General features: G+C 58.2%; 1 protein-coding gene and 1 long non-coding RNA gene across 5 annotated transcripts in view; one reads left to right on the forward strand and one right to left on the reverse strand.

Moving 5' to 3' along the window:
• Nucleotides 1–7,023, forward strand: part of ATP9A (ATPase phospholipid transporting 9A (putative)) — a 136,820-nt gene extending 129,797 nt beyond the window's left edge. For all 4 annotated transcript variants that reach the window (XM_070051684.1, XM_070051688.1, XM_070051686.1 and 1 more), the window contains exons 27-28: nt 1–204; nt 3,308–7,023. In XM_070051684.1, the coding sequence (XP_069907785.1) occupies nt 1–204; nt 3,308–3,444 (341 nt within the window). In that variant the 3' untranslated portion in view covers nt 3,445–7,023. The remainder of the gene's footprint in view (nt 205–3,307) is intronic.
• LOC127487350 (uncharacterized) overlaps nt 1–12,611 on the reverse strand; it is a 1,183,652-nt gene that overhangs the window by 297,571 nt on the left and 873,470 nt on the right. The window lies entirely within an intron of this gene.

The raw sequence follows: 12,611 nt of genomic DNA on the forward strand, positions 1-12,611 counted from the left end.
GGAGCACCATCATGTATGGGGCGCTGTTGCTGTTCGAGTCGGAGTTCGTGCACATCGTGGCCATCTCCTTCACCTCGCTCATCCTCACCGAGCTGCTCATGGTGGCGCTCACCATCCAGACCTGGCACTGGCTCATGACGGTGGCCGAGCTGCTCAGCCTGGCCTGCTACATCGCCTCCCTCGTGTTCCTCCATGAGTTCATCGGTAAGGCCCTGCGTGGAAGCCCCGCCCCTGGGCGGGAAGGCAGCCTCCCCGACGCTCGCGCCCGGGCTCCTGTCCAGCGGTCTTGGGCACTGAACGCCCCCGTTTTCTTTCTCTGTTAGGAGTTTTATTTATTGCTCTGAAAAGCAGAGCAACAGAGACACAGGTCTTCCATCCGCTGGTTCACTTCCCACCTGGTCACAACAGCCAAGGCTGGGCCAGGCCGAAGCCAGGGGCCAGGAGCGCCATCGGGGTCCTCTGTGTGGATGCAGGGTCTAAGCACCTGGGCCGTGCTCTGCTGCTTTCCCAGGCGCATTAGCGGGGAGCTGGACCAGAAGTGGAGCAGCGAGGACTCGAACTCGTGCTCAGATGCGGGATGCCAGTGTTGCAGGTGGCACTTAGCTCCCTGTGCTGCAGTGCCGGCCTACCCCCACCTCCTTACCGTGGTCCCCGGGCAGTACAGAGGGCTGAGGGTGGCAGGCGTGGTCCCAGCAGATGCCCCTCGGCCTGAGGTGGGCCTGTGTCCCCTAGACCCGCCGTGACCCAGAATGTCCTAAGTGGGAAACGCATGTGACGCCCCCGGCCTCTGCAGCAGAGCGCGTGTGGGGTCGGGGTCCCATCCCCCGCCTCAGGCTGATGGGGGCTAGGAAGAGTTCATAACTCAAAACATTCCAGGATTTATTTTATTTATTTGAAAGGCAGTGACGGGCAGAGAGAGAGAGACAGAGATAGAGAGAGAGAGATGGATTTCCGTCTGCTGGGTCACTCCCTAAACAGCTGCAGCGGCCCAGGGCTGGGCCAGGCCGGAGCCAGGAGCCTGGAGCGGTCCTGCAGGGGGACCTAAAACAGAGCCCCAGAAACTCAGCGGAGCTGGCCGTAGCCTGGTCGGCTGCTCCGTCACACTGCCGACCGCTCTGTTCAGGAGGTGGTCGCCAGCGTGCAGTCGAGACAGCGGGGGGATGCACAGGCCGTGGCGAAGCACCCTGCCTGCCAGGCTGCCTCTGGCTGCTGCTGACCCGGCTCCTCCTAGGCACCCTGTACCTCTCAGGATAAAGTCTGCTGCTCCAGGCCCCACCCCCACCCGGCCAGAGGAAAAGGAGAGGGGGAGGGGCTCTCGTTCCTCTGCCCACAGCTGGGCCTGCTGAGCCTGGCTGTTCTCCTCCGGGGGACCCCTCACTTGGGCGTGGCCACATCGCTCTCTGCTGACCCCCACCCCTGAGTGCCGACCCCCTGCTACTGCTGCGAGCCCCAGTTCCCGTTGGTGCCCGGCTGCCCAAGCGCCCAGCGTGTGAGTGTCTTGCAGGACTCTGGGTCCCAGCCCAGGGCAAACTCGGGCTTCTCTGAGCACAGACGTTTCCAGGCGGGGAGGCAGCAGAGAGCCCTGTTCGCTTTAGCAAAGCTTCGTCCCCCCCACCCCACCCCACGGAAGCAGTTCCGGTTCAGCTGCATTAGCCGAGGGGGGGTGCTTGGCTCCCAGGCTGTCAGGGGGCTCAGCGGTGCTCAGATTACAGGTGGACCCCTCCCCCCACTGTGGGGAGCCGTTCCCCAGCCACCAGCTCCCCTGGGGAGCCGTGGGTTCTCGGGCAGGGCTGTGGTGTAGCCTTCGTGGCTGGACCCTGCTGCTTTGCCGTGGGGGTGAGTGGCTCCTGCCACCAAGGGAGCCAGAATGGGTCTTGGTTGGGGTGTGAGTATCCTGTTCTCTCCAGGTATGACGTATGCAGTGTCACACGCAGACACGTAGGGCACCCGGGCACCAGCATGTCACGGGGTGGGCAGCGTATGGCCTCCTCGTGAGATGCCAGCATCCCCCAGAGCGCCTGGCTCAGGTCCCAGCTCCTCTGCTTGCAGCCGCCTTCCTGCTCGTGTGCAGCCTGGGAGGCAGCGAGTGATGGCGGCTCAAAGACTTGAGTCTGCACCACCCCTGTGGGAGACCCGGATGGACTTCCAGGTTCCTGGCTGTGCCCTGGTCCAGCCCCAGGTGCTGTGGGCATTTGGGGGTGACCCAGCGGATGGAAGACTTCCTTCTGTCTCTCTCTTCCTCTCTTTCTGTGTCACTTTGCTTTTCAAATAAATAAAAAAGAAAGAAGGAACTCTAAGGTGTCACGGAGGAGGTGGATGGGGGAGTGAAGGGCTAGGAGCCTCCGGGGTGCTGAGAAGGCGCCTCGCGGGGCAGCGTCTCCGGGGTGCTGAGAAGGCACCTCCCATGGCAGCGGCTCCGGGTGCTGAGAAGGCGCCTCGCGGGGCAGTGGCTCTGCCCGTAGCCCTCATTCCAGCTCCCAAGGTCTCGTGAAGCCTCGGTAGAGGGAAGGCAGCGCTCCGGTGGGAGGCGGCCCCGCACTATGTTCCCGCCCATCCCCAGGCTCCCCAGCGAGGCTCAGCAAGCACCTACTATGTGCTCCAGGGCCTGGGCCGGAGCGGGGCACAGAGAAGTTGCCTGGGGCAGCGCTGGTGGGGGGCACGTGGGGAAAGTGCACGGGCCTGAGCCTTGGGCCCAGTGCTTAGCAGGTGCTTACTAAACGGCAGGTGCATTTCCACATCCCCTCTCAAACCCCGGCCCCTGCTGGCTTGCAAACCACAAGTCCCTCTCCCCCCCACCCCCCAGTCCTGAGAACGCCTGGGTACTCCACGGCTCGCCCTCTGTGGCAGAAAACCGTGTGCCCTGGCTCAGGTCAAGGCCCCCTCAGCCCCCTTGCCCCGGCCTCAGACCTGGCTCCTGGCTTCCTGAGACGGAGGGAGAGCTGCTAGGAGGCTGGCCTTTGCATTCGCCCCCTGGCAGGAGTGTAGAACAAGAGAGATTGTGATGGTCAGATTCCCAATCCCAGACACCGGTACTCCTGCCCGCCCCGCCCCCACGGTCACCCGCCGTGCGTGCCCTGCCGCAGTCTCTTCCCGGTTGGTGCAAGCAGCATTTCCTTGTGTGCATCAGCAGGCAGAGAGGGAAGGAGCATGTGAGGGCAACCCAGCGGCAGCCTGGCTGTGAGCCGCGGCCTGTCTAACCGCAGAGAGCGAGTGACGCCCGAGCCTGAGCGTAGGGACCCGGGCCCGCCATGGTGGCTGCGCCTGCGGGCCCCGGCAGCCTGCTGACGCGGGGCCTGTTTGGTTGCAGACGTGTACTTCATCGCCACGCTGTCATTCCTGTGGAAGGTGTCGGTCATCACGCTGGTCAGCTGTCTGCCGCTCTACGTGCTCAAGTACCTGCGAAGGCGCTTCTCCCCGCCCAGCTACTCGAAGCTCACGTCCTAGGCCGTGCGCCGGCCGAGGGGCCCCGGGCTCTGCGCTTTCCTGACGGCCTGAGTGCGAGTTCCATCTCTGTTAACCACCATTGTGGATTCTGCAGTAACTGCTGACACGTGCGGTTCTTGGTGTGCCGAGGCTCTGCCCGACGGGGGCCTGGCACCGCCCAGACGGAGGGAGGTTCCAAAGAGGGCCCCCGCATCCCGGTCCCGAGGCGAGCGAATGTGAATGGGCCACCGCAGGGGCTCAGCTGAGACCGAGGTGGTCCCTGTGCAGGCTTCGTTATGACTTGAATTTCGTCATCGTGTGATCAAAGTTTCTGTCTAGTTGGAGGTTGTAGAAAGCTTGTGTTCTGATTTTTTTTTAAACAGCCTAATGTGTAGGTATTCTTTTAAGTTTTTCTCTTAAAAAGTGGTGTCTGAAAAATAGAAAGCTCTTGGCATAGGTTTGGGGAGAAACAAAAACAGTGCGGCCTGGTGCGAAGCGACGCGCACAGCCGTGTCCGCGTGGAGAGGCCGAGCGGCCGCCCGGGGCAGCCTCCCGCCCCACAGCCGCGCGCGTTCCCGGGAGCTCGACAAGTGGAGCAGAGGGGCGGGAGCCCCAGCCGGCCTCGCAGCCAGCAGCACTTCCCTGCCACCTCGTAAAAGGACCTCCGAGGCGTGACGGTGCTTTGCTGGGACAAGGACAGAGCCAGTGGCTCTCCGAGGACAGCCCCGACGTCTTCGGCAGGAAACGGGCACTGAGCGCCCCGAAATGTGTCGACAGCGCGATAAGAGACTCGGCTAATTCTTTAGACAACGCGGCAGATGTGACTCAGATCCGCTGAGCGCGAGGCGGAAAGGTCAGGGGGCGGGGGCTCCTCCTGCACCGAAATCTGTTTCCTGTTAGGGGGATTATTGAGGGTGGACGGACAGAGGCGGAGGCGTCTTGCCCTGCTGCCACTCACGGTGAAAGCAAGGAGCCCGGGGCGGAGGGCCCAGGCTGCAGCCGCGGGCCCCGCATCTCTTCCACTGCCTGCGGCTTTCAGGGGAACTCGCCGAAAGGCAGCCGGTGGCCGGGTGGCCTGCATGCGTGCGTGTGTGTTTTCTGTAGCTGCAGCTGCTGCTGTCAGAGGGAGGGAGTTTGCAAGCACTGGACGTGGCAGGGCGAGGCATGCTTGGGCTTTCTTGCCGACGCCACGTGTGCACGCCGTGGAGGGTTCAGTCGCTGGGTCTTAAGGGCTGAGTGCGGCCGATGTCTCGGACGTGCGGTTAATGCCGTATGAATGCGTCACCTTCAGGTCCGGACGCTGAGACTCGCTCCTGGAGAGCACCTTGCTTTTGGAACGCTCCCGGTATGCTCTCGGGTTTTGCGTTGCCCTGTTAAAATCCTCCCAAAGTAACAGCAGGTGGCAGGTGCCGCGAAATCGGCTATGGATAACATATCCACAAGTGGTCTTTGAAAAGTTCGTGGAAAATGCCCATTTTGAAATTTCTTTGCACCAAAATAAACTTCTAAGTCTGTTTTTCCATGAACCTTTTGAAGGCCCTGGTGTTGTAAGATTCTGCCGTCACGGAGCGTTCTCCCTGATTCGGCCTGAGCGGCTGGTGGCTTAGGAATGGGGTCTTTGTCCAGAGCTGCAGAGAGGGTGAGCGATTCTGCCTCCTTCCCTGAGCGCTCCTAAGTGGGTTGTTTCAAAGGCAGCAGAGAGCGCCGTGCTCAGTGTTTTCTGTGTCCTTGGAGGTCAGCCCGTGAAAGAGCCGTTCTGCTCTGAATTAGCCAGCCCTGAGCCTGGCGCTGGCACCGACGCAGGAGGGTCATGGGGGATGCTCGGCGGAGACTTACAGGTGTTTCCAGCAGATCACAGGGGTCTTTAGAAAGTTCATGGGAAAAAAGCACATTGTGAAAAGTCCATGCATGGATTTTAAAACTTGTTTTTGCGCCAAAGTAAATTTGAATGCCGTGTGGCCATGAACTTGAAGTAGCCGTGTCCCAGGCCCAGGCGAGCGAGCCGTCATCTTCTGTGGCGTCAGCTCTTCTCCAACATTTCTTCACTTCCTTCACTGCTGAACATTTCGGATGTACTGATGATACTTTTTTTTTTTTTAAGATTTATTCATTTATTTATTTGAAAGGCAGAGTGTCAGAGAGAGGGAGGGAGAGAGAGAGGTCTTCCTCTGCTGGGTCACTCCCCAAATGGCCACAGCAGCCAGGGCTGGGCCAGGCTGAAGCCAGGGGCTTCTTCCAGGCCTCCTCCTGGGGACCAGAGCCCTCTAGGGCTGTCTAGAACTCAGCCCATCCTCCGCTGCTTTCCCAGGCGCATGAGCAGGGAGCTGGATCGGAAACAGAGCAACTGGGACTCCAACGGACACTGCAGTGTGGGACGCTGGCGTCAGAAGCAGTGGCTTAACTCACTGTGCCCTGATGTGTTTTTCCGTTGTGTGCTCACTGGAAATCGACACGTTAGTGCCTGTTGTTTTTTTCTGCAGACTTTTGTCTTGATACTTGTTTTTGTGGGGTGCACATGGGCAGGTGCTCTTAGCTCTGCAGGCAGCATTTGAAATCCCCGGGGGATGGCGAATGAGCCACAGGCAGCCTCTGCTCCATCCTGTTTCAACCAAACATCTGTCGGCTGTTTTACTCTGGAACCCTTTTGTGTGTTTGAAGTGTGTGTGTGCTTCAGCACGTCCGTGGGGCCTGGAATTAAACGAGAAGCTTCGTTTGGTGCATCAAACAAGGTTGAAATGCATGCATATGAAGATTTGAAAAAGATCATGAAAAATGCATATGATGAAAAAACTTGCATAGATTTTTACCCTTTTTTGCACCAAAATAAATTCATATTTCAATTTCATTTTCCCCAAACTTTTTGAAGGATCTGGAGGTTTTTTTTTTTTCTTTTTTAAGAAATACTTGGTTTTTATTGCATTAAAATTCCTGTACTCCCAGGTCTGTTTTTGTTTTAAAAATACACAAGAAGCTTTGTAAGTACAACAGGTTTGATTTCTGCCCCTTTCTTTTGATGTACAGCTTTTTGTTGTTTACATATACTCTGAATATTTCCATTCATTACAGCCATTCCTTCGTGGGGGGGAAGCCCGCGTTCCGTGTGGAGTGGAACTGAGCGTGCACTGCTCTTCCTTGCCTGGAGCGCCCACGCCTCGCTCGCTCGCTCGCTCGCTCGCTCACTGCAAAGCCCGGCAGGCACCTGTGCACCTGTGCCGTCTGCCGGCAGGGTTGGAGGTGTGGTCTGTGAAGGTGGCTGGGCCGTGTCGGTGAATATTGTGTCTGTGGGGTGGGGCGGGGGCGGGGGTGGTATCTGGGAAGAGCTTGTGGCTGATTGCGCTGTCGCCGTGGGCTCATCGGGAGCCGCGATGTGCTCCTTAGCAGGTCTGTCTGTCTGTCTGTCTGTAATCCTCCTTGCGACCCTGCCCCCAGGATGTGGCTTCTGATCAGAGGGAAGCGCTCATGGACCGGCAACTCCAGCTGACCCGAGTCCTCAGCCCGTGATGACGCGCACGTGGTCTCTGGTGTTTCCGAGGTCCCCACGTTCATTGTTGGCCAGCGTGGCCCGTTGCTGTGCCCAATAAAGCTTGTGTTCCCTCTGCCTCTGGGGCTCGTTTGAATCTGCACGGAAACAGGAATTCGGGGTCCAGGCGAGGACTCGGGGGTCACACCCTCTCGTGTCGTGCCTATCATGCAGTACAGGAAACGTGAAGCACGTTTCCTCCCGTTCAGAAGGCGATTTTAGATGTCTGCAGAAAAGACGACACAGATCAGTGCAAGTCGCTTCCTGTTCTGTAGCGGGGTCAGGACTTCAGAAAGGGGTTCGTAGAGATGGGGGGGGGGTCAAAAAGCTTTGTGTTGTGTTTATCCACACACTTCTTGACGACTTTGCAACCTCTCGCTCTTTATGATTTATTTGTTTTACTTGAAAGGCAGAGGTACAGGAAGGGAGGGGACACGGAGATCTTCTGTCTGCTGGTTCACTCCCCAAATGTGCAATGACTGGGGCTGGATCGGGCCAAAACCAGGAGCCAGGAGCTTCCTCTGGGTCTCCCGGGCGGGTGCAGGGGCCCAAGCACGTGGGACATCAGCTGCTGCCTTCCCAGGCGCAGTAGCAGGGAGCTGGATCAGATTTGGAGCAGGTGGGACTCGAACCAGAGCTCATACGGGATGCTGGCCTTGCAGGCTGAGGCTTAACCTGTTGCACCATGATGCCAACTCCTTTTATTTTTTTCTTTTAAATCAAAGAATGGGAGATTTAGGGATGCAGTCACTCATGTTTTAGGCAAAAAAAAAAAAAAAACAAAAAAACAAAAAAACTTTTTAAGCTGCAGTGCAGGAAGCGGGAGACATCATGTTTTATGAATTCAATCCAGCTGAAGTTTTGTCCATTTGGGGACACATAGCAATATCTGGAGACACTTTTGGGTATTACAACTGGGGGCTGGGGTACACCTGATATCTAGTGGGCGGAGGCCAAGGCTGGGGCTGAACCCCAGCCATACACACAGCCCTCAAGACAGATTTGACCCCAAACGTCCAGAGAGCCGGAGCTGGGAAACCCTCGTTGGACGGGGCCCTGTGGGTTGACCAGCTATCTTCATCTGCAGAGGGTTGGGGAAGCAGGTGTGCGTCCAGCAGGTCAATTCCGTGGCCCTTTGCAACGTGCCCTTCTCATTCCTGCTCCATGGCTGTACGGAGAGGGTCAGCCCCGGCCCTTGGTGAGAAAGGCCATCGCAATTCGCTGGTTTCCCCAGGCCGTGGCGTCCCTGGACAAAGGGTGCGGGGCATTGGAGCGGAGGCTTGTGGGGCTTTCACTCAAGGGCTGGCACTGCGGGTGCCACGACGCTGTCCCCGTCCCCAGCCAGGCCACTAGGGGGACCTGGAAGACTGCAAGACGACCCGGTTTCCTGTTTTCAACAAGCACCAGGCCGGCCTGCCCAAGTGCCCTGAGTTTCAAGACGTTGCTTTCATAGCTTCCAGAATTTATTTCATGGCCAAGGGCTCCGTTAAAAACAGACATTTCTTTTCATGCTGTTGCCCAGACTATTTTGCTGGACTGGGTTTAAGAAAGAGAAGGGGGGAGGGAGGGGAGGGCGTGGGCGATGAATATTTATTTGATCTTGGATATTTGCATTTTTGAAAGATTGGCAGCTCCCCGGGGTGGCTAATAAGGTTTGTCGAGACGCGATGTTCCGAGGCCCCGAGCCCTTTACCTGTTTTTGTTATGGAGCGCCGCGGGGTGACGCGGAAGGCTGCGGTGTTTGTGAGGCGTTCTATAAATGATGGACTTGCTCACCTCAAAATAGAACTGCAAAGTTTCCAGCAGGCAGCACAGTAACAGAATTCATTCAGGACTTGCTAATTTCCTACTTGAAATGGTTACATAACCGGGCAGCCCCGCCTTCGCGCCTCGCGGGGCTCCGCATGCAGGGATGGTGAGATGTATCATTAAAAGCCCGAAATAGCTCGGCTCAACTCTGGGAAAAAGATGAGTTTTTTTTCCTGATATCCTCCCCCCCACACACCCAGGTTTTTTTTTTTTTTTTTTTTCACCCAAACATTGCATAATGTTCAGAAAGTCAGATCTTTCCGTGGGGTTTAATTTCATTCTCCATGTGGCTGTGGTCGGAGGGGTAACCGAAGCACTTCGGGGCCGGCAGATTTTTGGAGGATCACGCATTCCCGGATCGGTTTTCACCCAGAGCCTTGGGTGGGTGGGGGTGCTGCCCACCCTGCCCTGGGGCTCCTCCCTGTCCCCGCCGTGGGCATGAATGCCCTCCAAGCATATTTTCTGAGGGCCGCTCTCTGCTTTCCACGGCGACTTCTGATCCGGTCCTGGGCTCCCCCCGAACCTCGGGGTAACTCGATCACGTGCGAGGTTGGCGGAGTCCCAGGGCTGTGTCTGAGGTCTCAGCCTGCAGGTCTGTCTGCGCACGCTCTGGACGCCGTGTCCTAAGCCTCCACTCTCCATTTTCATGAGACTTACGAGGCATACATTCTGTGTTTTATTGGGTCTAGATAAACCCAGGAATATTTTTTATTCATTTATTTTGTGACAAAGACTGGAGCCCAGAAGAAAAAGGTGGGGTGAGGGCAGGTACAGTATGCTAATGTTTTCATTCAGTTCACCAAATAGTTACTAAGCACTTCTTTAAAAATGGTTTAAATTCATGTTATTAAAAATTTTTTTTTGCAAAGCAGACACAGAGAGAAAGAGACAGAAAGATCTTCCATCCAATGGTTCACTCTCCCAATGCCCACAACAGCCAGAGCCCCGCCAGGCCAGAGCCAGGAGCCTGAACTTGATCTGGGTCTCCCATGGAGGTTGGCAGGAACCCAAGCCCTGGCGTCGGTGCCCGCTGCCTCCCAGGGTGTCCGTGAGCAGGAAGCTGGCATTGGAAGCAGGGCTGAGACTGGACTGAGAACCCACACACTCGCATGTGGGGGGGCTCCCACGCAGCATGGCCTCGTCACTGACCCACCCCCACCCTGTGCCAGACGCCCACCCAGTGCACCTGCTTGGGGCCGGAGGGACGGCAGAGAGCAGACAGGCAGAGCTCCTGCCCTCCTGGTGGCTGTCCTCTTGTATGTGTGTGAGTGGGAGAGAGAGAGTCAGCCCGCACACAGACCCTGATGGCCACAGGAGGTGAGGCCTGCTAACCAGAGGCAGGGGGGCAGCCAGGGAAGGAGGGGGTGGAGCAAGTGATGGGAGTGGGAGAAGGGTCCTGAGACATGAGAGGAGGGAGCCGTGGAGAGGTCGGAGGCAGTAGCATTCAGGCCAGGGGACGTGTAAAGGCCCTGGGGTAGGAGGGGCTGGGCGTGTTGCAGGGGCACATGGCTGAAGGTGAGTGAGGGAGCTCAGGAGACGGACAGGACCACAGGCCTTGGCCTTCAGGCCTGGGAGCCCCATAGCACCTGCAGCAGCAGGCAGGTGTGATTGGAGGGGCCCCCTGCCCCTGAGCTGAGTCCGAGGCCCCATTTTTCTCCCTCCCTTCACCCTTTCTTCGCTGACCCATCCCCGCCCAGTGTTCCAAAAGGCTCAAGTGAACGCCCACGCACCAGAACCCAGCCACTGCCGTGCCCCGCCCTTCAGTCTGCTTGTGCGCGCATTGGCCACGCTGACCGACCAGTGACAGGCAGAAGCGGCCCGTCCTCGAGGGCAGTTGCTTGTTGCTAGGGAGAGCGAAGGGTCTCCCTTCAGCCCTGTAGCATGGGGGGTGGGGGACGGGCGTTGGCAGAGGAGCCCGCGGCGGGAGCCCGCAGGCGCGGCCGCAGGAAGAGTAGGTAGAGAAAAATGAACTGGGTCATGTTCGAAGCCGCCACGTTTCCCGAATGTGCCCACTGGGGTCAGATTTCCAAGACGGAGCCTTGAGCTGCCGTGGACTGCGGGAACCCAGGCTGGCTTCGGGTTCCTGCCGAAGAAAGGAAGAATAATAACAGCTGTGGCAAAGAATGTAGTTAGTGTCTTAAAGATGGGCAAATCCGCGTTCTCATTTGTCCTTTGATGTGAAACAGATTTTTAAAAAGGCAATTGGAGTAGCTAACGACATCCAGAGCCCTGCCGATGCGCGTGGGGCTGGCAGTGGGGGCTCCAGGGGGCTCCGAGAGCTAATCAGGCCCAGGAAAGAGGTGAGTTGATTGTGCTGGAAACCGCACAGGGATTCTTCAAAGCCCGGCCGGGAATCGGAGTCGAAGCTGCTACTCTCTATGCACATAACTTAGCATAATTTTATCAGGCAGCTCATCACCACCAGAATTAGGGAAACCCGGGCCAGAAAACATCCAAGCACCCGGGCTGGCTTACGCAGACCTGCCCCGAGGCTGGATCTCAGTGGGGCTGCCTCGGGCTAGAGGGAGACTCGGAGCCGACACCCTGCCTCCCTGCTGGGCTCTGCTGGGACGTGGGGGTGGGGATGGGGGTGGGGGGCTGAGGTGCCCCGGGGGTGGGTGTGTGTGTGGATGGGCCCCAGCTGGCACTGGCACAGACCGGGTTTGAGTGCCAGGTCCCTGACTTCCTAGCTGAGGGCCCTGGGGCCAGGAGCTTCCATTCTGGGAGCTTCCACGCCTCGCCTGTTTCTGGGAGTGCCAAGGCCAGCTATGAGGGTCAGCAGCGAGGCCTATGGGAAGTGGGAGCTGTTCTCCGCGCTGGGGGATGCGGGTGGAGGGAGCCGTGTGTCCCCCGAGTGTGAAGGCTTTTGCCCGACACTTTGGTCGCCCTCTGGCTGGAGTTGGGGGCAGGAGGCAGGCTCCAGCGCCGTCTTCACGCACCTTTTCCAGGGTGACAGGTGCTCTGCCTTTGGGAGGCCAGTCTGTCCCCTGCCAAGTGGCCGAATGTTCACAGAGGATGTGTCTGTGAGAAAAAGCATCCAGGAACTTCCCAAGTGGTGTAGCTGAAATGAGATGGAAGCCACACACCCCCGGCTCCCGATGAAGGCAGCCACAGTAACCGGGGCCCGGGGAGCTGCGTGGCTTGGATGTCCTTAGACAACAAGCCTTCTTCAGCTCTCTGCTCCCCTGACCCTTACCCTCAAGGTCCAGGATGGCTGCTGGAGCTCCAGCCCTCATGTCTGAAGCTTGGGGCCTCTCTCCTGAAGGAGACATCCCACTGCTCCCACACAGTATTTGTGCAGACATCGTAGGCAGGCAACCAGTGGCCACAGCTGGCTTGGAGCCAGCAGCTGGGAGATGGAGCCTTCCTGGGCCCCCTGGTGACACCTGAAACTCTGTTTGCAAAACCAGAGGGGAGCATGTGCCGGGCTGGGCATCGGGGTCCTCACGCTGCAGAGGGGAAAGGTGTGTGGCCCCGTGGAGGACTTGGCCTTCCATCACGTCCGTCACTGGCACGCGTGCGCAGTGCACTGGGGCTGCCTGAGCAGGAGCACCCGCCTCTGTGAAAGGCACAGGCACAGCCGGCGGAAGGCGCTGCATGCTTTGTGCTTCCTTTTGTTGCCTGCACCCCTCATCTCATGCATCTTCGTGTTCATCCAGGCCTAAAGGGCGTCCTCTCCGGTTTTCCTGTAAACAAAATGTGAGCACAGCATGTGTGCAGCTACGAAATGTGGCCCTCGGTGTGCAGCTGGTGACTTGCTGTGTAGGGTTTCGGCCGAGAGGCCACCCCTGAGGTCACAGAGGAAGCCTGCGATTCGTTGTCTGAGCAGCTGCTGTCACAGGGAGATGTGGCTCCAGTC

The sequence above is a fragment of the Oryctolagus cuniculus genome, chromosome 11 (genome assembly GCF_964237555.1).
Source record: "Oryctolagus cuniculus chromosome 11, mOryCun1.1, whole genome shotgun sequence".
Taxonomy (NCBI): domain Eukaryota; kingdom Metazoa; phylum Chordata; class Mammalia; order Lagomorpha; family Leporidae; genus Oryctolagus; species Oryctolagus cuniculus.